The sequence below is a fragment of the Panthera onca genome, chromosome A2 (assembly GCF_046562875.1).
Source record: "Panthera onca isolate mPanOnc1 chromosome A2, mPanOnc1 haplotype 2, whole genome shotgun sequence".
NCBI classification, from domain to species: Eukaryota; Metazoa; Chordata; class Mammalia; order Carnivora; family Felidae; genus Panthera; species Panthera onca.
This window is the reverse complement of record NC_138340.1, coordinates 98,987,819-99,015,123: the sequence shown is the minus strand read 5'-3', so window position 1 is coordinate 99,015,123 and position 27,305 is coordinate 98,987,819. Positions and strand designations below refer to the sequence as shown.

The window sequence follows — 27,305 nt, the reverse complement described above, 5'->3', positions numbered from 1 at the left end:
TGGTCTTGGAGGAAAGTAGAACATTTGTCAACCCCATCTTCCTTACTCTTGCTTCAGGGTCTCCAGAGTGGGTTCAGTATGGCAAATGGCCAGCTAGTCTATATAGACTTCAGTGAAGCCATATGAGCTATGTAGAGACCAGGGGGTTCCTTTATGAAGCCTGTGCCTGAGGCAATCAGAATGAGTAATTAAGCCAAAGAAGCAAATACATCTGTACCTAGCACATGGTGGAAGCAGAGTAGCAGGGATGATATTGAAGCCATACACCAGTACAACATTACCCGTTATCAAAATTTCAAGATCATTTTGTGCTTGTTGGTAAGATGCCTTCCTCATGTTCTCCCAGTGCTCCCCTGATTTCCAGTCACCCTGGTCCCTTCCTTCTGCACGCCTAAGTCACCGTCTCCCCCATTCAACAACTACAGATGCAACACCTAATACAAAGCGGGGCCACATCTGTGCTATCTGGATGGTGCCATACAGATTACTACATATTTGGAATTTCATTCCTGCATGTTACATCACTGTAGCTGACACTGAGCAAGCACATACTCTGTGCCTGCCACTAAGTGCTTTATATATATTCATTTATTTTACTGTCGTGTATGACTTGCCCATGGTCATAGAGCTTCTAGGTGGTGGGACCCAAATTACAATCCCAGGCTGTATGGCCTTATATAGTGTTTACCTGTCTCCTAGGACCCAGTAAGTATCTCATCATCATCAAGTTATGAAACAAACATTTAAATGATTGAGATAAGAGAATTTTGGAATTGTAACAGATTCCGTCTTCACCTGGCAGATCATACAAAAAGCACACACAGGGATCTGACCGGGGATATGACCAATGTGAGGGGAACTGGCCGAGTGATGGGAAATAGGGCATGGTGGGGACTGGGAAAAAGTGAATAGCTCTTGGGGAGGGAGGCAGCTTCTTCCCAGCTCCAGCAAACTGCTGTATGAGGACCTGGTCATGGTGGATACTCCATAAATATCTGTTGAATGAGTGAATAAGTGAATGAGTGAATGAATGAATCTAAGTTAGGTGAAATTCTTTAGGAATATATTCAAGCAAGAAAAATAAGAATGCCAAGGTTTAAGCTTCTTCCCACGTGACCATCATGCAATGATACTGAAACAACCATATGTAAAGAAATGTTCACCTACTACTATAAACCAAATTGTATCCCCCACATTTTTTTTACTTGTAGAAAGAATTACTATCAAACTCCACTCGTTGGGCCAGAGAGCCTTGTGGTGTTAGCAAAAGACTTGCCCTTCATGTAACACACTACCAACACTTGTGAGTTCTTCGGCCAGCCAGCAGCCTCAACTCCAAGCTCTCACAATGTCCAGATTCCTTCACAAACATATGTTGAAGTCCTACCCCTCAATGTGTTTTTAATGGGAAATGGGGCTTTTGAGGTAATTGGCTTTAGATAAGGTCATGAGGTTGAGTCCTCATGATGCTATTAGGCACCAGAAGAGCTTGCTTTCTTTCTCCCTCTCTCTGCCAAGTGAGGATATATCCAGAAGGCAGGTGTCTATAAACCAGGAAGAGAATCCTCACCACACCAAAATAGCTGGCACCTTGATCTTGGGCCTACCAGTCTCCAGAATGATGGGAAAATTATTTTCTGTTGTTTAAGCCACCCAGTCTATGGCAATTTTTATGGCAGCCCCAGCAGATTAATACCCCTATAGAATCTCTTTTATCCCGACAATAATCTTCAGAGGTAAATAGAATTCGTTCCCTGAGAACACCCGTTCCCCTTAGACCGAGGCTACTCTGACCTCAGTGAATGGCTGGGTGGCAGAGTGGTGAGGACAAAGGGAGGGACAGGCTAGAAAGCTTGCTCATATTGCCGTCTGGCTCTCATTGCACAGCATCAGTAATTCCTGGGGCAATTCTCTGATGAGGCACACCTGGAGAAAGCCCAGTTCAGACAGTGTTAGTCCAGGGCATGGGAAAGGAAAGAAGGGCATTCAAGGACTGAATAAATCTTCAGTGTTGGGGTTCTGTGCCTTCAGTAATATATGCACATGAATGGGGCAGAGCAGACACTAGTTAGTCTCAGGTTTCATCATAATATTACACTGCAGCATGATCACTTGCAATATGAGATGGCAAGACAAAGGAAACACTTAAGAAATGATCTGTTCAAAGGTGTATTCTCATGGCATTCTCTGTATCAAATAGCTCACTTGGTCCCTCGTAAGGTGTACAGCCTCCTTCATTGCTATTTTCAGATAATGGATCGTCTACGATACAATCCATTTGCTATAATCCTGCTGATAATTCTAATTTCCCTAGATGGATTCCAATGATCAATTCTGTTTGTGCTATTTTTGGGGGAGAAGATTCCAGAAAGAGGGCAGATAAAGAGTGAGAGCTGGCAAGGCATTTTCCCTGCTTCCAGCTTCCTGGGCCAAAAGAGAAAAAGAAGCCCCTGCTGTTTGATTTAATAAGGATCAGTGTCTAGCTCAAGCCTCAATCATCAGACCAGTCATACTCAATTGGTATAAAAGAAGTATTTCCGAATGTCCGTGTTTCATTTCAGCACGTACATGTAAACTCCCTTAGGCTTTTTTCTAAAGGCACAAAACAGCCGCTGTGCTGCTGTTCCTCTTGTCCCGTCTATATAACTTGTATCTTTTTTGTAAGAGCTTAATTTTACATTTACACCATATGCATTCTTCAATTTTCCATAACTGTGTACTTCAAAAAGTGTATCACGATCTACACAGCAATGGTTGAGGTGTCCTCTTCCGGGCTTCTCCAGCCTGCAGTACCTCCATCATCACAATGAAAACTGGGTTTTAATTACATTAGTTAGCATGTTCTTTGTCTGTCCACTTTGTTCTCTAATGACTAAGCACCTATTATATACTTTGATTTTGTCACCCCGGGAACTCATTTTGAATATAGAGTCCTACTTGTCAGAGAACTTTCTATTCCTTCATCCTGTTACCCTTACAGGTAAAAACTGCCAGTTATTTTACCAGCAAAACATGGGTTTATTCAGGAAAAAACAGAATTGCAATCCAAGACAAACAAGGTGTAGCAAAGCCGTAGGCAAGAGGGGGAACAAAGGAGAGGCATGCTTTTTGAGGAGAAAAGGGGTAAATTGGGAAGGCTGTTGTGAACTAAAATCCACTGGAGTAACCTGGGAGCTCAAAGTGTGGTGGCTTTTCATTGACTGTTGCCCGTGCAGGGGATGAGGAAAGTGCTTCCTCCCCTGCTGGAGTAGTAGAGCAGCATCCTTGTGCAAGGTCAAGTCCGTCTCTTCCTCTTGGGTCTGCAATTGACTATGAGCCATAGGGCATGCATGAGACCTCCCCCTGTCAAAACCTCTTGACTATTTTAGTGAAGTTTCCTGTTATTAATTTTCATAATCCCCTCCTCTTTTTTACTTCTACTAAGTAACCTCTCCTTGCTATATTCCAGAGAAAAGCTTAGAAAATACCTTTTCTTTCCTTTTTTTTTTTTTTTTTTTATCAGCCAGGCCATATGAAAGTTACCCTTCCTTTAAGTAAAATAAAAATCCCTGAGCGAGATTCTAACAATTCTCTGGTCATAATACTCCTTGGAAGATGCATTTAAATTAATTTATGTCTTTGTGTCTATAGCTGTTTTGTTGACTTGGATTATGGACCACAAGCTGGGCTGGGGAAGGGACAAAAACTGATGGGAGAAGAAATCAAGTTCATTGCAATAAACCTCATAATTCCATTGAGATGGCAGGAAGTCTCTTTTCCACAACGTGACAACATGGCCTCGATGACTCCCCCAAGTGACTCAGCAGTGTGGTCAGCTAGGACCAGGGCTGCAAGTCCTGACTTTCCGTCCCCCTGCTGACCACCAGTCTACATTCCCTCCTGTGTTATCATCACTCTTCGTGAGGGCAGCTCTCTTCACGGTCAGCAGGAACCTCATCCAGAACCAAACACTGGAAGGCCAAAAGCCATGAATTGCAATCTCATCTGTACCCTTTACAGAATCTTAAGGAGAAGCAAAGCCACACATAAGAAGAAAGTTAAGTGAGGATTTTAAACACTGGCACCAATGAAATGAGTTGGGATCACTCCACTTCCCGGTTCTGCTTTCCCTCTGAAATGAGGAGGGTTTCAGGTCATTGTCAGTTTCAGGCCATTGTCAAATAATCTTTACAAAGAGACTGCTAAGAACAAAGAAACCAAATCAGGAAAAAATAAAAGTAAAAATAAAAACCTCTGACCAAGCCAAGCCTCTAAATATAGCTTTTCCACTTACCTCAATGCAGATAATTCTAAGATCTATATTCCTGATTCTATTCATTCCATTTAAAAGAGAAAGACCACACCAGGGTAAGCAATGCAGGGTGGTCAGAATGCATAATCTAATGACAGTGTGTGCAAGCCACTACAGAAGATGTCAGGAGCACTGCCAGACTGTGTGGTGGGCTGACTGCCTGATTTCTATGCACAGTCCACCAATGTTTTCCAAGTATGGACACAGCTCCTACAGAAATGAAAATAGAAAATGCAGGACCAGAGCCCACACTAAAAATTCAGTTTAGCAAAGACATGAAACTGCCCATGGAAGTAAAAGGTATTTGGCCTTGCTTTTCTTAACAGGGAGAAACGAATCTTCATACTGCAATCTTTTTATGATTAGGATAAAAGCCTGTCAGTCTTTGCAAAAGAACACTGAGCTGATGTCTGTGTTTTCTGCATTTGCTTTCTAGGGCCTGAAATAATGCTTTTCTGAGCTATTGGATTTGTTTGCAATTATAGTGTTCTGGAGATTATGAAGAATCAACAAAGATCAGCAAGAAATGGATAACTAACGCAATATTTAAAAATGATAACAGTATAGTCATCAAAAGGCACCCATTGCTTCTTCCTATCTACACTCCTTCTTCCTACTAAGCAAACTCTCTAACTTTGAAATTACTGGAACATCACAGATGAATGAGGAAGCACATTCAGACTACCTGATTTCAGCGAGATAGTGTCTAGAAGGGACCAGTTGTAGTAAGTAAATTTTACGGAAGATCAGAAAGGATGTAGAAGAAAAGTGATAGGTCAGTGAGTTGGGATTTTGGTTTTTATCGTATGTATTTTAATTCTGTGGGCTCTCCAAATCCTCCTTTATGTTGAGAAGATGGTAAGGAGAGCCATGGTAAAGGCCATGTCTAACTGATCTCTTATAAAATGGCACGCTGCCGAAAATACGTCCTGTATGAACTACACAGCCTTTGCTCTCAAGCCCCATCTGGCCCCATCACTGTGGAGCATGGCCTAGCTGATGGCATGATATAGCTGGTAGAATGGGCCTTGGTTCCAGTATTGGTTCTACTGCTCATGAGCTGCAGAACCCTTCAAGTACAACAAAGAAGTAACATCTTGGCTCCTTCCCTGTTGTAAGGATCAATGAGATGATAAAGGGAGAAGCACAAAAAACGTAAATTATTTGAGTTCAGCGCATGGTAACCAAACTGCCCTTATTATTCCCCATCCCCCACAATAGTCATCCGCTAACTCATCTATGATTTCCCTGGCTGCCAAGTTACCCCTGGTTTGGTCTCCACTAGCTCAGGCATACTCAATATTATAGCACTTAGGTTTTCTTTTGGTAGCTACTGGTATTACCTGGCTTTTATCCTACTTTCAAGGATATCCACTTAGCAAGGTGTCTCACTATCCCAAAATAAATGGTACTCTCCAATTCATATTCTCTCTATGTCATATTCAAGGGGGTCTTGAGCCCATTCCTGGAAAAACAACTCTGGGTCTTCTGATCATTCACCACAGAGGCAGATCCCAGCAATGAGTGAGTTGAGGAAAAGAGTGTGGGTCTCCAGGGTGAGGGTGGGTAAGTGGGAAGGGGCAGGAGCAGGGGAATTGGTTAGGAAATTTCTCAGTTTGAGTCAAGTAGGAGATCAGTGTCAGAGAAATAAAGTCAAGACACAGAGCTCTAGTTTGGGTCAAAGAGGAAAAGGGACATGTGGGGCAAGAAGAAAAGTCCCACACTTCCAAATAAAACAGCCAACTACTTTTGCCACCTTATCATCCCCTTTCTTCATATCTCCTCTACATCCTGGTGGTTCCTGCATATTCATATTCCTGCATATTCAAACGAGCTGGCAGCTTTTAAAAATGCCCAGGCTGGACCTCAGACTAATGAAATCAGAATCTCTGTTGGTGGAATGCAGACATCAGTAGTTCTTAGAGGTCCAGGTGATTGCAGTTTCAGATAAGAAGGTGAAAACAGCTCTGATCCATTTCTTCTCCATTCACCCGTCCCCCATGACACATAGCTAGAGATGTTACCTGGCTGAATCCCCTACTAATGCGGCAGGAGGCAATACATGTGCTTTGTGGTAAAAAAGACCTGATTTCAAAATTGGCTTTGCTATTCACAGATACCTGCCCTAGTTTCATGACTTCTCTGAGCTGCGGGTTCTCATCAGGAGAGTAACAGGGCTTTATGACAGTGAATGTAAAGATATAGAGTAGATTCTCAATACGTGTTAGTACCTTTTTTTTTTTTTTCATAAATTCAATGTCATGGAGACATTCTCCATGTCCTCAAATTATTGCTTTTTCTCATGTCTTAGGAAAGCTCCCACTCACTTAAAGTCTAATAATTTCAAGGTTGATCTCTCTAGGTATATTTGCTTATTAGCCGAAAGTGATATGGAATTAGTAGGACTCCAGGAGTTATTAAAGACATTGATTTCCTGGATCGCTCTGAGGTGAAATTCAGGTATGATGGTTGATTTTATGTGTCAACTTGGGTAAGCTATGGCACCCAGGTTTTGGTCAAATACAAGTTTAAATGCGGGTATGAAGGTATTTTTAAATGTAATTTACATGTAAATCAATAGACTTTGAGCAAAGTAGATTATCCTTCATAATGTGGGTGGGCCTCATCCAATCAGTTTAAGGCCTTAAGAGCAAAGACCAGTTTCCTGAAGAAGTACCAATTCTAAACCTCTGTCTCTGTCTTTATATCTAACTATCTATCTATCTATCTCCTATTGGTTCTATTTCTCTGGAGAAGTCTGACTAATAATACAGCAGGGATCCTCAGAAGGGCTTCATAATAATGTTGGCTATGCCCACTTCCTCCTTTTCCTCCACTTCAGAGAGGGATCAAAGCTCTTTCCCGTTCACCTTCCCAAAGTTGGTGATACATTCTACCCCCTACACTTAGGTCAATTTAAGAGAAATAATTTAGGATCAGAAACTAGGTACTGTGATGGTATTTAGCAATTAGGTTTCCTTAAGATTTTGTAAATGCGTCTCTCATGAATATGAAGGGCCATTTATATGAACTACTTGTTTATATCTGAGTAGCACAGTCATGATGTTCAATATCTTAAAATGTGTGTGGTTAAATTCTGTAGCTATCATTTGATACCTAGAATATCAGAGTCCTCATGGTCTTTTGCACGTGTCATTTAACCAACTCCAAAGTTTAAAAGTATTAGAATCCTCACTTTTCTCCCAGTGAGAAGGCTGGGCAGAGTTTAGAACCTTCTGGTCACCAGAAGAAGTGAAGATAATAATAGGAATTTGGGGGATAGCGGAGATATTTTAGTCAACATCTTTTGGTCAGATATGGAGAGTACCTCTTTTTTTTTTTTTTTTTTTTTTTTTTTTTTATCAGGAGTTTATTTTCTTCTAAATACACATATTGGATCATTTAAGGGAGAAACTAAAAATGAAATTAAATGTGCACTGGTGAAATCTTCAGTAAATGATCCCAAAGTTACCAGGACAGGAAAGAGAAGATGCTCCTTTCAGTCAATACTGGTATTAACTATTGTGTGATAAAATAGTTAATTTTAAAATTCCAGGCAATTCCAAAGACCTAGGAAGTCTGCTTTTTCATTCAGCATTATTAGGTTCCTATTGACCCTTACTACGACGCAATGTTGTGAATAGTAAGCATATTATTAAGTGGTTATCGTCACAGGCTACCTATAGCCAGTTAATATAATAAATTTAAAATATGATAGACATGTACATTGAGCAAAACAATAAAATGTGTTACCTCATGTTTTTAAAAAATCAAGATAAGCCTTTAACAGAATGAAAGTAGCTTAAATGGCACTGTTTTACAAAAATGTGCTTCTGCTTATCCCATAATCCTTTCAGTATTTTCCTGGTAATTCAGCAAACTTCTTAAAACTGAACAAAATTAGGATTTTGTGCTTCTATGTTTACAGAAAGAGCATATCAAACTGACAAATTTGATAATCTTAAAAAAAAAAGAAAGAAAAAACTGTTCTTATTTCAAAGGTCCAAAAAATAAGGGTTATTTACTATGCCGACCTAGACTTCTTGTTGTTTTTAAGATAGTAAATTAGAAAAACATGGCCAGAGTTAGAGGTTACTCAATCAGGTTGAAGCTGGGACTTTTATTCCAGCAGCTCCTGTTCCCCAAATTATATCTGATAATGTTCTAAGTCTAAACATATTTTAGTTCAAAATGATACTCAGCTCTTAGATATAAAATGTCACTAAGCTTCCAAATATCAACAGGTTTACCTACCCTCCTCAGCTGGTGTATTTGTATTCAGAGTAATCTGCCACTCAATACCTCTGAATTGTAATATTTGAGGAACTGAAACTTTGAGCTGGTATGTTTGTTTTGTATTTTCCTATGCATAATCACAGGATAGGAACATTAATAAAGGGGTTGGTGTATTGGCCACTGCAGAGGCCTATGATTTAGGTAGAGTCATGGCAACAAAGCAAAGCTGAATGTGTGCAAGTGTAAAATAGATCTCAGCCTGTACTGTGTTGAATAGAAGAGAAGACAAATGTGTCAAAAGACACAAGGAGTAAAATATCCAAAACTGTTTGAAATGATCATTTCTCAAAATTCAAGAAAGGTTCATGATAAGTACTCCCCTACACCAACTACAAAAACATTATTATCTGGAAGCAAGATGGCACCTGTAAACTTAAAATTGGCCAAGTTCCTTTGAACTATATCTCAAAGAGAGGAAGAAGCTTGAAATGGTAGTGATCTGAGGATGTCCACGTGGGTTGGCAAGCATATGTTGCTGCTAAGCAGAGGAAGTGGTACACCAGGATTTCTTCATAAGCGTGAGCTCTTTATAAACTCATCCTCATGAGGGCTGTTTTAAATAGAAAGAAAATGACACACAGTCCCCGACTGGGCTTCCTAACTGTTTGGAAAGAGTTGCCACTTTCCCCAAACGTTAGGTTACTGTGGGGGAATTTTCCAAAACTGTCAACAATTCCATTTTTATACTGGGTTCTTCCTCTCCACATAAGATAGATGCAAGGCGGCATGAACTATATTTGGTCTTGTAGGAGACGTAAGTTATTTTTACTATGCTGACTCCTACCTGACAGTGAAAGACGTATTCTGGTGTGGTTTTCTTAAACTTCATGTTCCAGACCAAGGCCACTCCATCTGGTTCATGGGGAGCATCTTCATTGTTGTTGTAGGAAGCAACCATCAGCTCGGGGTACTGGATGGAAAAGGTCACAAGGATGAATTATGTCAAATTGCCAACACAAGGAAACTTCCTTATTCCTACAGACACATGCTATATTACATCATTTAAATGACACTGTTTTTAAAATATAATTTGTTGTCAAATTGGCTAACATACAGTGTGTACAGTGTGCTCTTGGTTTTGGGGTAGATTCCTAGGATTCATCGCTTGCAAACAACACCCAGTGCTCATCCCAACAAGTATCCTCCTCAATGCCCATCACCCATTCCCCCCCCCCCCCCCACCATCGACCCTCAGTTTGTTCTCTGTATTTAAGAGTCTCTTATGGTTTGCCTCCTTCCCTCTGTGTTTGTAACTATTTTTTTACCCTTCCCTTCCCCCATGGTCTTCTGTTAAGTTTCTCAAGTTCCACATAGGAGTGAAAACATATATCTGTCTTTCTCTGACTGACTTATTTCAGTTAGCATCCAGTTCCATCCATGTTACTGCAAATGGCAGGATTTCATTCTTTTTCATTGCCAAGTAGTATTCCATTGTATATATAAACCACATCTTCTTTATCCATTTATCAGTTGATGGACATCGAAGCTCTTTGCATAATTTGACTATTGTTGAAAGCACTGCTATAAACATTGGGGTACATGTGCCCCTGTGAATCAGCACTCCTGTATCCCTTAGATAAATTCCTAGTGGCGCTAGTGCTGGGTTGTAGGGTTTTCTATTTTTAATTTTTTGAGGAACATCCACACTGTTTTCCAGAGGGGCTGCACCAGTTTGCATTCCCACCAACAGTGCAAGAGGGTTCCCATTTCTCCACATCCTCTCCAGCATCTATAGTCTCCTGATTTGTTCATTTTGGCCACTCTGACTGGTGTGAGGTGGTATCTCAGTGTGGTTTTGATTTGTATTTCCCTGATGAGGAGTGACGTTGAGCACCTTTTCATGTGTCTGTTGGTAAATGGCACTTTTTTTTTTATGTTGTGGCATACTTAATACCAATGACTACTTCAGCCTCTTACAATCTGCCGTCTGCTTCCAGTGTTCCAGGTGTGCTTACCACAGTCACAGATAACTACCAAACTGCACACACATTACTGGGTCTCTTTGCATTATCTGACATTCGGGCTGCTCCCTCCTTTCTCTTATATTGTTTTCCATACATCTTTCTCTCCTGATTCTTTTCCTCACCATTATTTTTAATCGCTATAGGTTATCCTTCTAACACCTATATTCCAGTGGAGTGGTGGACTGTTTTCTGCCCTTTTTACAAAACTCTGTCCATACATTCTCCCTGGGTGATCTCATCTACTCCAATGACTTTAATAAGCTTTAAAATGCTGACAATGTTCAAATCTATATCTCTAGCCTTGATTTCTCTCTCAGCTACAGGTCTTTTTCACACTGGAGATTTCTCTGAGCTATCCATAGACACATCAGATACAATGCATACAAAATGCATAAGAATGAGCTTATTGCCTTCTATAAAAACCTCTTACTCTTCTACTGTACTCTCTTTTTGGTGCCTTTCACCTAACATTCACCTAGCTGCCCAAACCAGACACTCCATGTTCATTTTTACTTCCCATTTACTGTGTTTTACTACCTCCTTAAAACCTTTCAAAGGCATATTTTCCTTCCACCCATAAAGGGAGGATCTCCTAAACTAATTTCTTATCTGAATACAAGCTACAGCTGCCTAAATAGCTTCCTTCTTGCAGACTTTCCAGGCCCTACCCTCACCACTCCATTCTCCATCCTTTGTTAATATGACTTTACAAAACATACATTGGGCTAAGTCACTCCTCTGCTTAAAAAACTTTAATGGCTCATCATTACTCTCCAGGTCATATAGGGTCCTTCATGATCGGTCATTTTCCACCTTCTCTGCTTAATCTCTTACCACCTGCCCTCCCTCCTCAACCCCCACACCCTCATGGACTAGTTCTGGGGTTCATAGGTATAGCCTCTATGCCTAGGAGTTTAATACTCACTCTTACTAGAATACCTCTTACGTGTTGTTTCATTAACTCATTCTTTTAAAAAAAATTTTTTTTTAACATTTATTTACTTTTGAGAGACAGAGAGTAAGCGGGGGTGGGGCGGATGGTCAGAGAGAGAGGGAGACACAGAATCAGAAGCAGGCTCCAGGCTCTGAGCTGTCAGCACAGAGCCCGACACGGGGCTTAAACCCACGAATCGTGAGACCATGACCTGAGCAAAGTCAGACACTCAATCGATGGAGCCACCCAGGCGCCCCTCTTTTTTTTTTTTAAGCATTTATTTATTTTGAGAAAGGGAAAGTGCATGAACAGGGGAGGAGCAGAGAGAGAGAGAGGGAGAGAGAGAGAATCCCAAGCAGGTTCCACACTGGCAGTGAGAAGCCTGACGTGGGACACAAAACCATGAACCGTGAGATCATGACTGGAACCAAAACCAAGAGTCAGATGCTTAACTGACTGAGCCGTCCAGGCACTCCTGACATTAATTCATTCTTTAAAATTCAACACATGAATCAAGTCCTTCAAACAATCCTAACTTTCTACCACCGTTCCTCATCTCTCATAGGCTCCCTTAGCATTATTGTGTGTTCCCCCATTAGAGCACTTGTCAAACTGTACTATGGTGTTTTCCCACTTATGTCTCTTACTAGTTTGTAAGCTCTCTGGGTATAGGGACTTATTCTTATTAAGTTTTAAATCTAGTATCTTGTAACCTCTAGCACATAATCAACTTGTGTCAAAATCTGTTGAAATACAGATGCTGTTTTTATTTTAGTGACTCTGTGCTCAGTAGAAAGACATTATATTTAATCTTTTGTTGTCAAATAATGTCAAAATTAAAAGCATAAGTGCAAGAACCACAATGAGTAAAATAATAAGGACTCTAAAGTGAACAGAAATACCTACTTACCCTGTGTGAATTCTGTGCTGTGTGTGTAATTAAACAAGCTGGGGATGAATCTTGTGAGGGGTGTTTATGAGTTAGAATCCATTTCATGAAAATGCCATTCCTACCTGGCATTCCCATAAGGCGGCACCATTAAAAATAGCATCAGGATTATAGCAGATTATATCACTCTTTGCTCATAGATAACTTAATTTTCCATTCTTTCTCACTATTATATATATATATATATATATATATATATATATATATGTGTGTGTGTGTGTGTGTGTGTGTGTATGTATATACATACATATATTTATATACATACATATATATGTACACATACATACACATATACATATACCCACACATACATCTTCTATTAGAAGATGGTCCTTATAACTTTAAACATCAACTTTTTTTCTATCAAAAACAATTAAACCTGAGTCTTCTAGGTGGCTTTATTAATTTTGCAGCAACCTCAGCTTAAGAAAGCTGCAGGAAGTTACAATTGGTTGGTGCGGAGGAAGTATAATCCTACAAGACACACGTATGCAGCCACCAGGGGAAGTAATCATTCTTTATTAGAAAACGTTCCTCAGTGGCTGAATCAAAAGCCCATTAGGAAAGGCCTTTGATTCAAAGCCCATTCAAAGAAACTAATATCCAGATAAACACAGAAGTCTCCAGGTTGTCCATCTGAAGTTTAACTATGTCACATGTGAAAGGCAACTCTATAAACACCAACAGCCCTGCCGCAGTGACCAATGAGCAGCCAGATGTGTCTGCAATAATATCCCACAGCTTCACATCTGGGTCTCATAGTTGGCTCCCACTTGTTTTTTTTTTCTTTTTTCCATTAAAAATAGTTAAAATCATTTGGCTTTAAAGCTTATTTTGAAAATAGGGAGAGTTTTAGTAAAATACCAGTGAAATGCCTTTCATGTAATTTCTATAACTGGCATCACAAATCCCAAAGATACTGATTTAACTCATATCTCATGCAAGCTTTTATGATTTCAAAGTCCCTTCTTATGTGCCTTTTCCCATTGTTTGTTTGAACATGACTAGTCCTATTTTCTTACTCTCAAATGAAAAGCAAATATCTGAACAATTATTTAAAACCTGAATGTTAAAATTATGATGTTAAAGGGAATATGAACAACTAGGAAGTTTATAGTTACTCATCAGGCTGGATTATCCAATCTTTAACCTAGGAGAATTTTACGTGGAGATTACCAGATCTGTTCTCAAGTTATTTGTTCTTACAGAGAATAAAATCAGACATTTATCAGAGAAGAAGGAACCAATATGTTTTCAGGCCCATTACGTGTCAGACGCTGAGCCGGGTGATACATTTACTCATTGGCTCCTTGCCATCCCCAAGAGCAGAGGTGGTTTTACCAGCCTTACAGATGAAGAAGCCGAGGGTCTTAGAGTAAGTAACTCATTGTGAGTTATGTTGCTAATAAATGAAGATGTGAGAGCCTTACTTGAAGTCTGTTTGGCTTCAAAGGCCATGTCCCTTCTAGTCCACCGTGACGTGTCCAGTGCCTCCTACGTATATGTAATTCACTGCACCAGGTGAAATGTGCGACAAGAATGTCAACAATAACATGCTTAGCTCTATAGAAGCTCACCCTTACGTAGAGGGAGGAAAGGTAAGACACAAGTATGAATAACTACAATGCAAACTTAAAGGCAGAGCATGATAACGTGCTACGGTGGAAGTGTAGAAAAGGTTCCTTGGAAGTACAGAGGAGGAAAGAACCACCTTAGTTGGGATAGGATGTGGCAGGGAAAGAAACTGGAAAAGACTTCTAAGAAGAAAGGATCCATGCATTGGGCCTTATCAATGGGTAGATTATTAGGAGAGAAGAGAGAAGGGAATGTGGGCAAGGGTACAAATATGAGTGCAGGAGATGTATCTTGGTCATCTGCCTGGTTCACAATAATTCTCTCATTTTTGGAGATTCCCTCAGTACATAGGTATTTAACTTCTCAGGGACAATTACTTCATTGCAGGGTTGATACTTGACCCAGCACAGATCACATCCCCTGAACTGGCTATGGTAAATTTTGAACTGAGACACAGAACCTGTGGGCTGGCATATGAGTCAGATTATGACAGCATCCTATTGGTGAGGTCCCTCAAGCAGCCTGGATCTCTACTCTTCCCGAATCCCAGTTCTTCTTTTCTGTGGATTTCCTAAGTGCATGGGTACCTCTCTAGTAAGTCACCCGTTTTGCTTACGCTAACCAGAGGTGAAATTTTCTTAACTAGTGCAGCATGGAGCATATTCAGGAGGCTTCAGGTTGTTGCATTTGGCTTGGAGGTAGGTTATATGAGGATGTGAACAAGCAGAAAGAGCTGGAAATGTGTCTGGGCATCCTCATAGATGTTGCCAAGTACAGGCTGATGATGTTAGACTTTACTTTGGGGACACGAGGAGTTATATTCAGCAACTACTAATACTACTGCCACTACTACTTTCACTGGCCACATTTATTGAGCACTTTTCATGTACCAGATGCTTTTTTAAGTCCTACTGCTTTAAGTACATTAACTCATGTAATAGTCAGCATATGAGTGAGGTATTTATACCATCATCTTATGAATGAGGAAGCTAAAAGTAAAGAGAAGCCAGGCAACTTGCTCAAGGTGATACTGAGAGTTTATAAGTAATCTTTACAAATATTAATCTGGTCAAAGTGCTTATAATGGATCAACAGTATACAGACTGGAGGTAGAAAGACCAGTGAGGAAGCCACTTCCTAAGATAAGCAAGAAGTAGAGGGCATGGCATAAAGTCAGTGTCAAATCCACCTGCTAGTGGACTTGAGCTGGTATCCATGGGAGTCTTCTTGCTACTATAAATTTGATTGGATGTGGAAACTAAATGAACTATCAAAGATTACTCAGGTTTGTACCCTGGATAGCTGCAAGGTTGGAGGATGCATTTTACATGGGAGAGGAGTATATATGGTAGGAGTAAGGTCATGGATGTGGTTTTGTACAAGCCTGGAAAAGCTATCATGCGGTATGTGGACAGTATTATTGGCTCACACTGTTCAGCAATGGTCAGTGAACGACAGGGCTGACAGAATTGCCCGAGTGCCACTGTTTCTTCCAGGGAATGATGTTTGGTGGATATTTACAAATGTTATGAAGTTAAAGTGTTCTTGCTCCAGAAGCCCAGAAGATCAAAGCAAAGCCATGCGGAAACCTTACGGTTTTTTCCTTGTTCTCCCCTCTGTTCCACTCAGGTAAACACCCTAGACATACAGGCCACTATTAGACTCTGAGACTGTTTCTCTTGCTCTTCTTTCTTAACATTACTGAATTGCATCCAGAATCATTTAGAAGAGTCTGCATCCCGTAACCATATAAACCTGGTCCTTGGAACCCCATAAAAATCTTATGATGTAGGAGCCGAGGATTCCAATTCCTTTTTCTCATGCTCCACATAAAACATGCTTTTCAGAAATGCAAACCTCTCCTCTACAGTGTAGGTGAGTAGGTTATACAAAAATGGTGAAAAGTACATGTGGTCTCTCCATGGTAGAGTTTTTGCTCTTTACAGTTTCAGTTCTTGCAAAAGACGATCACACAGACCCCCATGTGGAAATAAATCCTTCCAAGGCCAATACAGCCATCACATGCTGCGGCCATGCAGGGCCCAGCCCCGCTGATGCTCTCTCCGCCAACTCCTCAGGGAGCATTACCAACAGGCCCCGGGAACACGGTAGAAGTCACCTTTGAGGAATGTGTCAGATAAGGTTCCTGTGTAATTTCCAGACTCAGAACAAGTGAACAAGCCGAGCTAAGTGTTTCCTCAGGCTTGGATCCGATTTCTGTGCATACACCCGAGCGTGCTCACAGACCACCCACACACTGGCGGGAAGTGGCTGGGCCAGCCCTGCTTATATTAGTCTCTGCACGATCATGCACTGTGTGCTCTGTTGTTTGCATGTAAAAGGAGGTTCAAGAGGAGAAAACACCGGCCCACTTGGTGGTTGATGACAGTCCAGTTGTGAGGGATTACACTCCTCTTCAGTTCTCCTGTTCCCCAGTAGGATTAAATGGGGCTCTTCACATCATCTGTTTCACAGCTCTGCCTAGAACACACTCTCCTCCCTTCCATTGGTCTAAATCCTAGTCTCCCAGAGAGATCCTGCACTTGCTATCTGCCCCATATCATTCAGCACTTATAACCTCTCTTGGTTCCAGATTCAAAAGTCCTTTGTGAAAGGCAGTGGTAAAGAGAATAGCCCTGAAGTGCAAAGGACTTGAGTTCAAATCCCCACACTACCACATCCTGACTGAGTGACTCTTAGCAAGTTACTTAACTTCTCTGAGCCTCAATTTCTTCAGTTGCAAAATGGAAATAGTAATGACTGCCTCATCTGAGTTATGAGGCTGAAATAAGGTAATGCCTTCAGAGCAGCCGGCATAGTGTTTAGCACATAAGAAACACAAATTAAAAGTTAGCCATGATTTAAAAAAAAAAAAGCTAGCCATGATTATTATTCCCAATAAAAACATACCCTATAAGAAAACAGAAACTGTGTTGCACATCCATGCCCAGAACTTATTCCTATTTTCCTCATTGCCATTATGTCATTGTCATTGGCAGGAACATAGCGTGGTTGTTACAAACGTGGGCTCAGAGGTCAGACCACCTGGGTTCAAACTCTGGCCACCTCACAACTAGGCTGTGTGCACATTATTTAACTGCTCAGTGCTGGGTAATTTGTCAAGTAGTTGAGTTGGCTCTTCAGCAAAGTGACTTTTGATAAATTTGCCTACTTTCACTCTGAATACCACACTAAGGAGCATAGGATTTTCTCTTAGAGGCAACAGGGAGTTTTAATCCAGGGAGTGGCGTGATCAGATTTGCATTTTAGAAAGATTATTTGGCTAGGGGTCCAGAGGGAAAACCATAGATGAACAAGCACGGATGTAGAAAGACCACTTAGAAGGTTAGCATTATCACAGATGTAAGGTGATGCATATGAGTGGAGACAGTCTATCTTGGTGACAGACTGGGTCTGGAAGATTAAGGGGGGAAAGTTGCTAATGTTAATGATGAAAGTTCTGCTTTAGGCCCTTGGGTATATTGTGATGTCTTTAACTTAAAGAGAATGCAGGAGGAAAAAAATTCAGATATGTGAAAATAATGAATTAGTGATTACAGATTCTAGGAGACACCTGAGTGGATCTGTCTGGTGTGTAAAGTGGAATTTAGGAGGGGGACGGGTGGGAGATATCAATAGGCTACCATGTAGTGCTTGAATCCACAGAAGTGGAAGAGGTCTCCACCAGACAGCATATTGGGAAGAAAAGGAGAGGCTGGGGGCATGGCCACGAGGACCACAGCAGTGTACGAGAAAAAGAAGTTTTGGGGAAGTCTGAGAACTAACAGAGAGTAATGTTGTGGAACTCAGTGGAAGGATATTGTTCTTAGAATACGAGGAAGTCAACTAAGCTGGCTGACAGAGAAGTCAGGGCAGATGAGGGCTTAAAATAGCCCACAGGATTTGATGGATAGGAAATCCCTGGTGACCTTAATGATAGCAGTTTTACAGACAAGATGGCCTGGCTCCTTGTCTGGTACCTAACACATAGTAAGAACTCAATGCATATGGATGACAGGGTGCAAAATTTAAACTGAAAGTTTAGTAAAATGGGAAAGAAAACCAAGAGGCATAGAAGAAGATTGTAGGTTGGTGAACACATCTAAAGTAACGGAGAAAATCTCTCATTTTTAAAACACAAATGCCATGAGGACACAGTCCAGTTTGTCTCGTCCCAACAATAATTCTTACCTGCAGGGACCAGTCCATGCAAGTGACTACTCGGTGCTTGGACCAATGCTCATCGTAGAATTGACGATTGAAAGAAAGGTTGGCTCCAGCCTGCACATCCCTAGGAGGGTTTAAACATCAAAGACAAATGTGATGCTTCAGAAAGGGGCTTTATCTCTGCTGCTCATATGGAAAGAATGAAATGGCAAGAGCATGGCACTCGCTGAGGCCAAAGCATCAATTTACATAGCAAGCGCTGATCATAAATAAATGAACTAACGGTGGTGTCCTTTGTGAAAAGTTTTCTCTAGCCTGGCCCAGGACAGGTTTCCATGTGTTGTTTTAAACCTGGTATGAAATGTCAAATAATTATTTGGCTCTCACCTTGGCCAGTCCCGAAAGCCTTCTCTTCCTCCTAATAAGTTCTATCTTGAAGCAGAGTTTACTAGAAATCTCCCAGCTATCAGGGGAGCAGAGCCCACTTGCAGATTCTTTGATATCAATACCACCTCATCTAGCCTTAGACCAGAGATGATATGCATGTTTCTATTTACCTGTAATATCTGACTGGTTGTAGAGTTGCCTCCCTGCTCAATAGCAAGTGGTAAGTTTTATCATGAGACAGGCATAGTGGAGAGTGGGGGATTCACCAAAAGTAGTAGATGCTTAACATAGACCAAAACATTATCTGGGCCCAGGGATACATTTTGGCCAGTGTTTGCTTGGCTGATACTCAACTGGCCACAAAACCTCCTTTGCAGAACCCTGCACTGGTCATGCATTTGCTCCACAAGACTGAGTGCAAATTGAGTATTGCTGCTTCTGTGCCAGTAGCTTTTGGACCTGCACAAAAAGCTACCTATATTTCTTTAGCATCAGTTCAAAAATTCCTCCACACTCACTTTCTTCTGTTCATTTGCTTCATCCCACTGCCTTGCACCCTGTATCACTTGTCTTATACAGCTCTTGTTCAGATGGTGACTTGGCTCCAGACTATTTACTTGGGCTCCAAATTGGCTGACTTAGGACTCTTTTTTCCTGCTAACCCTTCTTCAACTCCACCACTACAAACTCAGGCAAGAGGTACGCACACCCAAGTAACTGCCAGGCACCCAAAAGGAAACAGGACACAGAAAATCAACTGAGCCACAGAATAATGGCTTTTTCAAAGAACAAAAGCATCTCATAATGTGTATATGCAAACTATTAGTGCCTCTTTGGAGTAGTCTAATGATGCTGTCAACTGCTTAGAATATTTTCAGAACCTCCTTTTGAAACTGCTTTTGGAGCCTCTGTTACATTCCCTTAAGCATCCTCAATGATGATACACTGTTCTTTGAGAATGTATTTGAATTCTAGAAACAGCAAAAAGCCAAGTCTGATGACTAAGGCAGGTGATCTCAACTTTTCATATTGTTGTTGGCCAAAAGAAATCAGTGGCTAGATTTATTTCTTACAAATTCTTATAAAGTTGTTAATAAACCTGGCTAGATTTATTTCTTATAAAGCTCATAAAGTACCTTCCAGTATACCCATGGTGATGGTTGACGGCCGCTGCCTTTCACATTACATATGCTACGGTCTCAGAGAAAGTCATTTGGAGGATCATTTGCTTTTATTGATTAGTTTTAGATATATCCCTGCACAGGTGTTTCCTATAAGACATATACACATATACTCATGGTATCAAAAAGAAGGGTTGCGGTCTCTCTTAGCTGTTCCCCACATCAGTGAAGGGCTCCCATATCTCATGTTTATTTTGTTCAGCTTCCTGTTTGCTTAGACATCAAAAATAGATCTGCTGGATACAACACAAATCTCCTTTGCTGCTTATAAGAATGTTTTCTCAGAGGACAATGTACGTGACTCTGCCAGTCTCTATCACCTGGACTGTTCCCCAGATATCAAGTTCAAAAGCATTTCACGGAAGCACATGATAATTACAGGGAAACTCTAAGCCAGAAGTTATAACCAAAGCCCTTAGTCAAAGCTGTTCAGCAAGATCAACCCTGGAATTTCATCCTCCTCTGATTTGTTTGGTTTGAGATTTGCCTAGTCAATACATAAGAGAATTTAGAATCAACAATAATTTATTGCAGTATTTTTTTTTAAAAGAACATGCACACAAGAAACTAACCCATCTTTTTCCTCTAACTCTCGACCGCTGTAGTCAAAGAAGATGTCAGAGTCTTCTGCTAGTGCTCTTTCAATTACCCGTATTGTCCGATCAAAAAAGATGAGAAATTCCTCTGAATGAAGGATCTGCTGTTTTTCTTCCTCTGTCAGCTCCCGTGGAGGGGCTTTTTAAGTAAAAGAGATTGTCAGGAAAGAAGAAAAGGACAATTAAAACATTTCAAGAGGAATCCAACTCTTGAAAGAGACTATTTACCAGAAAAGTGATCAGACAGTGAAATAAACCATTGTTAATATTGATTCTAGGGGCGCCTGGGTGGCGTAGTCGGTTAAGCGTCCGACTTCAGCCAGGTCACGATCTCGCGGTCCGTGAGTTCGAGCCCCGCGTCGGGCTCTGGGCTGATGGCTCGGAGCCTGGAGCCTGTTTCGGATTCTGTGTCTCCCTCTCTCTCTGCCCCTCCCCCGTTCATGCTCTGTCTCTCTCTGTCCCAAAAATAAATAAAAAACGTTGAAAAAAAAAATTTAAAAAAAAAAAAAAAAAAATATTGATTCTAAATAACTCCTAAATTCACACCAAAGGTTTTTATAGATGTTTCCCCTGATAATTACAAAAAAGATTTCAAAAAGACTAATTTACAAAAAAGATTTACAAAAAGACTAATTACTACTTTGAAGAGTTGAAAAATGAAAATGAAATGAAAATGAAAATGAAAACTGAAAATGAAAAATGAAAAATGAAAATGAAAATAAATTGGTGTTTTTAGCAATCAATTCTGAACGTTACTTTCTTTAAAACAGAACTTGAAAAACAGCTCAAAGAGTACATAATAGAAAAATCTGTAAAACTAAACATATTGCATACTACTATAAAGCTGCACATGTGAAATCACTAAGAAGTATCTATAATATCATCTGGGTAGCATCTTTCCTCTCTCTACTAGATACATTCATTCTATTTTAGATGGTTAGTTGCTAAGGCCGGCTGACTGTTATATAGGTTCCATTCAAAAACTGAAACATGACCTTCCAAACCTGCTTTCACCTGAGATACCTTCTGCTTCTTTTTAAAAAAATTTTTTTTAAACATTTATTTATTATTGAGAGACAGAGAGTGAGTAGAGGAGGGGCAGAGAGAGAGGGAGACACAGAATCTGAAGCGGGTTCCAGGCTCTGAGCTGTCAGCACAGAGCCCGACGCAGGGCTCAAACTCACAAGCCGCGAGATCATGACCTGAGCCGAAGTCAGATGCTTAACCGACTGAGCGACCCAGGCTCCCCGATACCTTCTGCTTCTAAACAAACGTGGAACAAATAAACACTTCTAGAAGACACCTCAAAATAATTTTTATGCCTTTCTTTTCTAGCATGATTAATCTTACTGAACTAAATTTGAAGATATAAAATGAGAAAAAAGAGATTAAATAATTAGCAGTATGTCACAGTGTCTGAAAGTCAGCTAACCTCAGAGTCATGATTAGGTAACACAGACTGTTCCTTCAGTGGCAAGGTTTACATAAAATGATAGAGAAAGGATTAGGAACTCCCCCAGACCGAAAAGCCCTCAGAGGTAGAAACTGTCAGCTGAACCTCTGTGGTTCTTCAGAAACCCCAGTTCAACAACCTTGCAGAAAGCACTCAATACATGTTTGATGGCTTACTTTCTGTAGGACCAGACGGTCCTGGAATTTAAATGACAGGAGGAGGGTAGTGCAGTGCAATCAGTGTCGAGTTCCTAGAGGAGTCTCTCACCCACAGTCTTGCCCAACACTTCTGCTACCATCCCCATAACCATTTCTACCTGACCACTGGCTCAGAAAATCATGTAGGTGCAGTCAGCGGTAGCAGGTTTTATGCAACTTTTATTTGTTTCAATTACTAGCACCCCGAAGCCATTGTCCTGTGAAATCTGAACTGTCTGGAAGCCCTCCTGTAGACCCAAGGATCTCAAGCCTTTGATGTTCATAGTGTCTTCCCCCATCCCACCTCCCCGTCCCTGACCCAGACCACAATGCAGGGCATCTGGCAGGTCTCCAGAATCTGTATATTTACAAGAAACTAGAATTATTATAATGCAGTTGGTTCACACCTTGAAAAATGCTCTCCGGACGATACTATAACGAAACATGATTCACCTACTAGAACAGACGATCATTTCACAAAACAGTTTACCCTGAAGTTTCTAGTAGTCCTGCATATAGTTAGATATATTTCTTTGCTGCTGAAGCCTCCAGGGCCCTTAATATGCCAATGTGTATTGGGACTCTCCAGGAACCTCCATCAATACCTGCTGAGCAGAGTTGCCCACACACTAGTTTGTGAAACGGTGAAACTGGCAATGCGTGGCTGTCAATAACAAGGACTCTACAAAACCAACCTGGAATCCAACATTGACTCTGCCCTTTGCTAACTTTGATTTTTTAATCAATTAAAGCTCTCGGAGTAGCAGTTTTATATAAAATGAGGTAATGATACCAAAACTTTAAGTCAAGCATTCAGTAACTGGTAATTGAGTAGTAATTTATTAGTCTACTTTCTAAAACTCCCATAAATGAGGCATTTGGATTTTTCACTCTTATGTAAGGTCAAGAAAATACTAAAACTACTAAATGTAACCAGGCAAAAGGAAAAAAAAAAACCCAAAAAACTTTAGGTTCATGTTGTTTCGATAGTACTGTCACATAAATAAATAAACTTCACTAAACAAGGATACTATAGGGTCAAGAAGAATGTCTTATTCTAAAAGTCCATGTTCATATCTTAGTTACTATTGATGTATGACTTGAGACCCATCTGAAATTAAGCAGAGAAATGGTCATTTGTTTCTCCTTATCCTTTTTAAAAATAATATTAAAAGTATATAACCTACTCTCTGTTTATCTTTTTGAGTTACTTCTATTTCACCTGTATCTTTCCTTACAGGTCTATTACCTTGAATAAAAAGTAGTATCTGTGTAATTTTCTGTAATTTTTTCTTCCCTGTAGCTTATTGTCACTTTGATCTCAGCTTTCAAGACATACAACTTCTTCTCTGAAAGAAACATAAATGGCTGATCAAAGTGTATTTGCAGAGGCCAAGTTCAGGTAGGTGAAGCAGTAACCTCTCCAGATATTATGTTTGACAATACAATATTTGGCTTGAAATTAAATTGCTACTGAAGCAAAACAAAGGATATATTTTATATTAAGCTTTGATGTCTAACAGGGATCAAATGACATGACTTGTTAGCATAAAATAATAAGATGCATGTACAGACAAGTACTTTTTGAAAGTCATAAACAATATTCAACTTAGGAATTAAATAGGGCTATAGTTATTTTTGATAAAAAAATCCCAAACCTCCCATATTTAAAAATCTTTAAATTGATAAGTGTTGTTGCAATGTAATGAAAACATAATGGAGTATCCAGGAACCTCAACCAAAAGCTGTATTCAGAGATAAACCTCTCCAGACATCATATTTCATGAAAGAAAATTGGTTGATTAATGGAATCCGCAAGGTTCAAATTACAAGCACAAACAATTAGAATCAGAATTGTATTACTCCAGGGTAGACCCCAAATTCTCCCTGATATATCTGTTTTTGTAGCTTTTCCCTATCCCTGACACCTAACGAATTATTTTCAACATGTTCACTGCATAAAAAGGTATTAATTAAAGTTATAGCAAAAGACATATGAGAGCAAAATATATAATTTTTGGCATTGGCAATCATTGGTTTTTCTTATTAAGTTAAGCAGAGCTATTATAGCAGGTTTGTTGTTTGTTTTTGCAACACAAAACGTAGAGTATTTCTGCCAAGAGCTAAAAATATTTTATGCATGTAAAGTGGCCTTTTTTTTCCTTAAAAAAAGAGAGATTCTTTATGAAAAGTCAAACACATAGATAAAACTAACATCTGATCCAAATGGAAAGACAGTTTTCATACTTGCCAAAATTTACCTGAACAGTTATATTTAGCTTGAATAACAGCTGTGAAGACAATGTACTGAATTCATGAAATCTGAAGTTTAGAAGATGGTCTAAGTCTATGACTTTGTGGTTGCAAGATTAAAATCTAGTATACGTTTTATTTTAGAGTCTTCTTTTTTTTATAATAGAAATGTTAATTTCTCTTAGTTTTGTAGATGAAAATATTTGTATATGTGTCTTTATGATGATTCTATCCTATTTGGTATGTTTTCTTTAGTTTTTTTTTTTTATTGACATTAATAGGTATTTTTCCATTTATTTTTTTAATTTACTCTATTTACTATATATCATATTTTTTGGTTTCAGGCTTTGGGGATTTTTTTCTCTGTAAATCTATAAAATTCATAATGAAATTCACAATTTATATTGAGTACTTTACAATCTTTCCCTGAGTTCAAGAGCTATTTTACAAAAATATTCATTTCAGAAATGTCTTGCTTTGTTTAAAAGATACAGCTTTGAGTTTCAGTATGAAAAATTAAATCTTTTAAATATTCTTCAAGAATATATGTAAAAGACAAAAAATAAAGAAGTAAATTCCCACATAGCTTAAATATTAAACCCAATTAAATAGGGACAGTGGCTCTTAAGGGATTTTACTGTGAGATCATTGCATAAATATGAGCAAGAAAACCAAACCAAGCTAATAAAGAAGGATATCCTCCTCTGAAGTTAATGTGAGGTTTATGAGTTAATGTGCATTTACAAGAGCTAGGTCTGATTCTGTTGTTTTAAATCTCTAAACATGAAGATCCCTGAACACTTACATATAGAAATTTCCTAAAATTTGATTAAAAGCTAACATGTACCTGCTGTTTTCTCTACTCCATTGTGGAAAAATGGAGTGAAAACAGTAAAATATCAACCCTTATTTCTTTACTGCTTAGTGCATTTTGATATCACATGGGCAAAAATGTCAAAAGTTAGCACTGTTTTTTTTCCCATCTCCTGTTCACCGTTTTTTTTTTTTTTTTTAACTCCAAAAAAGGCTAGATTTCTCAAAAATGTGCTCCCTGGTTTGAAACCGTGGATGTCAAGTTTCAGCCCAGAGCAAATTTTTATGGCTGAGTAATAAATCCCTGAAACTCAAGGTTCGTAAGGGAAGTGCTGACACAGCCCTAACTACTATGCAGCCGTGTGAATGGCGCCACGATTATATCTGCTAGAGATTCTTTAAAAAGTTTGCAAAATACTGTCTTGCTTAAAAAAAAAAAAAAAAAAAAGCTAGAGAGAGTTTGATGCCAACATAAACATGCTTTTAACCCATTATGTGCTAATTTGCAGAAAAGCCATTAATAGAGAAAAAGGCACACAGAGCAGCAGTACAGGAAATGTACTTCAAACTCCTTTTTGACTTTTAACAGGACTTTAATCAATTCCATGAAGCATGAGTAACAGTTAAAACTGGAGGGTGTTTTTGCTCAGAACTTAAGAAGGGGGTTGCAGTGCTTAGCCAGAGAAGACAATTTGGGGATTGGGGCGGGGGGTGGGAGGGAATCTGTGCCAAGACACACACGAGACACCTTGGCTCCTTATCACCCAGAATAGCTTAAGGATGTTTTGCAAGAGGAAAAACCTTTTATTTGTTTATTTTAATAAATCCTGACTTGGTTTGTCTCTTGCTATACCTGTGTTAAAAAAAAGTTCTTACAATTTGAGGTAAAATCTCTCCAATCAAATGCATTTAGACTCTCTCAGAAAAAATAACTCTCATGCCTTCTGTGGATGCCACTGTTAAAGATGCTGAATCTATTCCCTGCCTTTAGTCGTAGCCCAGAACTTGACAGTAATCAAAATCATTCAATGCCTGAGCAGGCTGAAGTGAGTACATATGATCAATGTGTACCCATTCCTATAAAAGTCCCCAGCGACAACGGTGTGCCACATACTATGCTGGAGCCACAGGCATCTTTAATTTAATTTTTTTCTTTATTTCAGAGAGAGAGAAAGAGAGAGAGAGCGTGAGTGAAGAAGAGGGGCAAAGGGAGAGAGGTAGAGGACCTTAAGGAGGCTCTATGCTCAGCACAGAGCCTGGTGCAGGGCTGGACCCCACCACCTCTGGGATCATGACCTGAGTCGAAATCAAAAGTCAGATGTTCCACCGACTGAGCCACCCAGGTGCCCATCACAGGCATCTTTAAAATTTAAAAATCAAATGAACTTCTTATTTTTAAAAAAAATTTTTTTAATGTTTATTTATTTTTTGAGAGAGAGAGAGAGAGAGAGAGAGAGAGAGAGAGAGAGTTTGAGCAGGGAGGGGCAGAGAGAGAGAGGGAGACACAGAATCCGAAGCAGGCTCCAGTCTCCGAGCTGTCAGCACAGAGCCCGATGTGGGGCTCGAACTCACAAGCTGTGAGATCATGACCTGAGCCAAAGTCAGACGCTTAACTGACTGAGCCACCCAGGCGCCCCTGGAAAAATCTTTTAAATCTGCACTCTGTTTTCAGACATACTTCGTTTGTCGGTAAGAATGACGATTTCAAAATTCTTTTATCTCCATGGGCTAAGAATTTCACAGGGACACAAACTTAGATTTTTAAGGATAGAGCACCTGGAGGATTGATTGTCTTCCCTTTTCTTTTTTCTTTCTTGCTTTTGACACCCAGTGCTATGTCAGGATGATACCATCATGATAAAATGTATAGTCTTTGCTGTCAACGGCAAATCCTGCTCATGCACTTCTACAGTGTGTGTCCTTGGGTAAGTTTTTAGACCTCTCTCTTCCTGGTTCTCCATCTATAAAGTAAGAATAATAGTAGTATCTGCTTCAAAAGGATGTTCTGAGATGTAGATAATATCTGTAAAGGGCACAGGAGAAAGCTGAGTACACAGGAAGCCCTTAATAAATGTTCATCATTATTATCACTGAAACATGGAAAGTTTCGCTCTTCATACAGGCAGAGCTATGGAAGCACACTTTGAACAGTAGAGTTAATAGTAATGATCATTGCTAATATTTCTGTGTACATCACATGAATAAACTTCAGAATTTATTAACAAAATAATTATATCTGCTTCTTCCCT

At 39.7% G+C, this 27,305-nt stretch overlaps 1 protein-coding gene and 1 non-coding gene across 4 annotated transcripts in view; both read right to left on the bottom strand.

The window, feature by feature from the left end:
- DYNC1I1 (dynein cytoplasmic 1 intermediate chain 1) overlaps positions 1 to 27,305 on the bottom strand; it is a 314,065-nt gene that overhangs the window by 98,050 nt on the left and 188,710 nt on the right. For all 3 annotated transcript variants that reach the window (XM_060632523.3, XM_060632522.3, XM_060632525.3), the window contains 3 exons: positions 20,317 to 20,479; positions 18,201 to 18,300; positions 9,372 to 9,497 (listed from right to left, as the gene is read on the bottom strand). In XM_060632523.3, coding sequence (XP_060488506.1) covers positions 9,372 to 9,497; positions 18,201 to 18,300; positions 20,317 to 20,479 — 389 coding nt within the window. The remainder of the gene's footprint in view (positions 1 to 9,371; positions 9,498 to 18,200; positions 18,301 to 20,316; positions 20,480 to 27,305) is intronic.
- Positions 1,204 to 1,357, bottom strand: LOC132679969 (small nucleolar RNA SNORA62/SNORA6 family). Its single transcript, XR_009610448.1, has one exon. It is a non-coding gene; the product is annotated as a small nucleolar RNA SNORA62/SNORA6 family (small nucleolar RNA).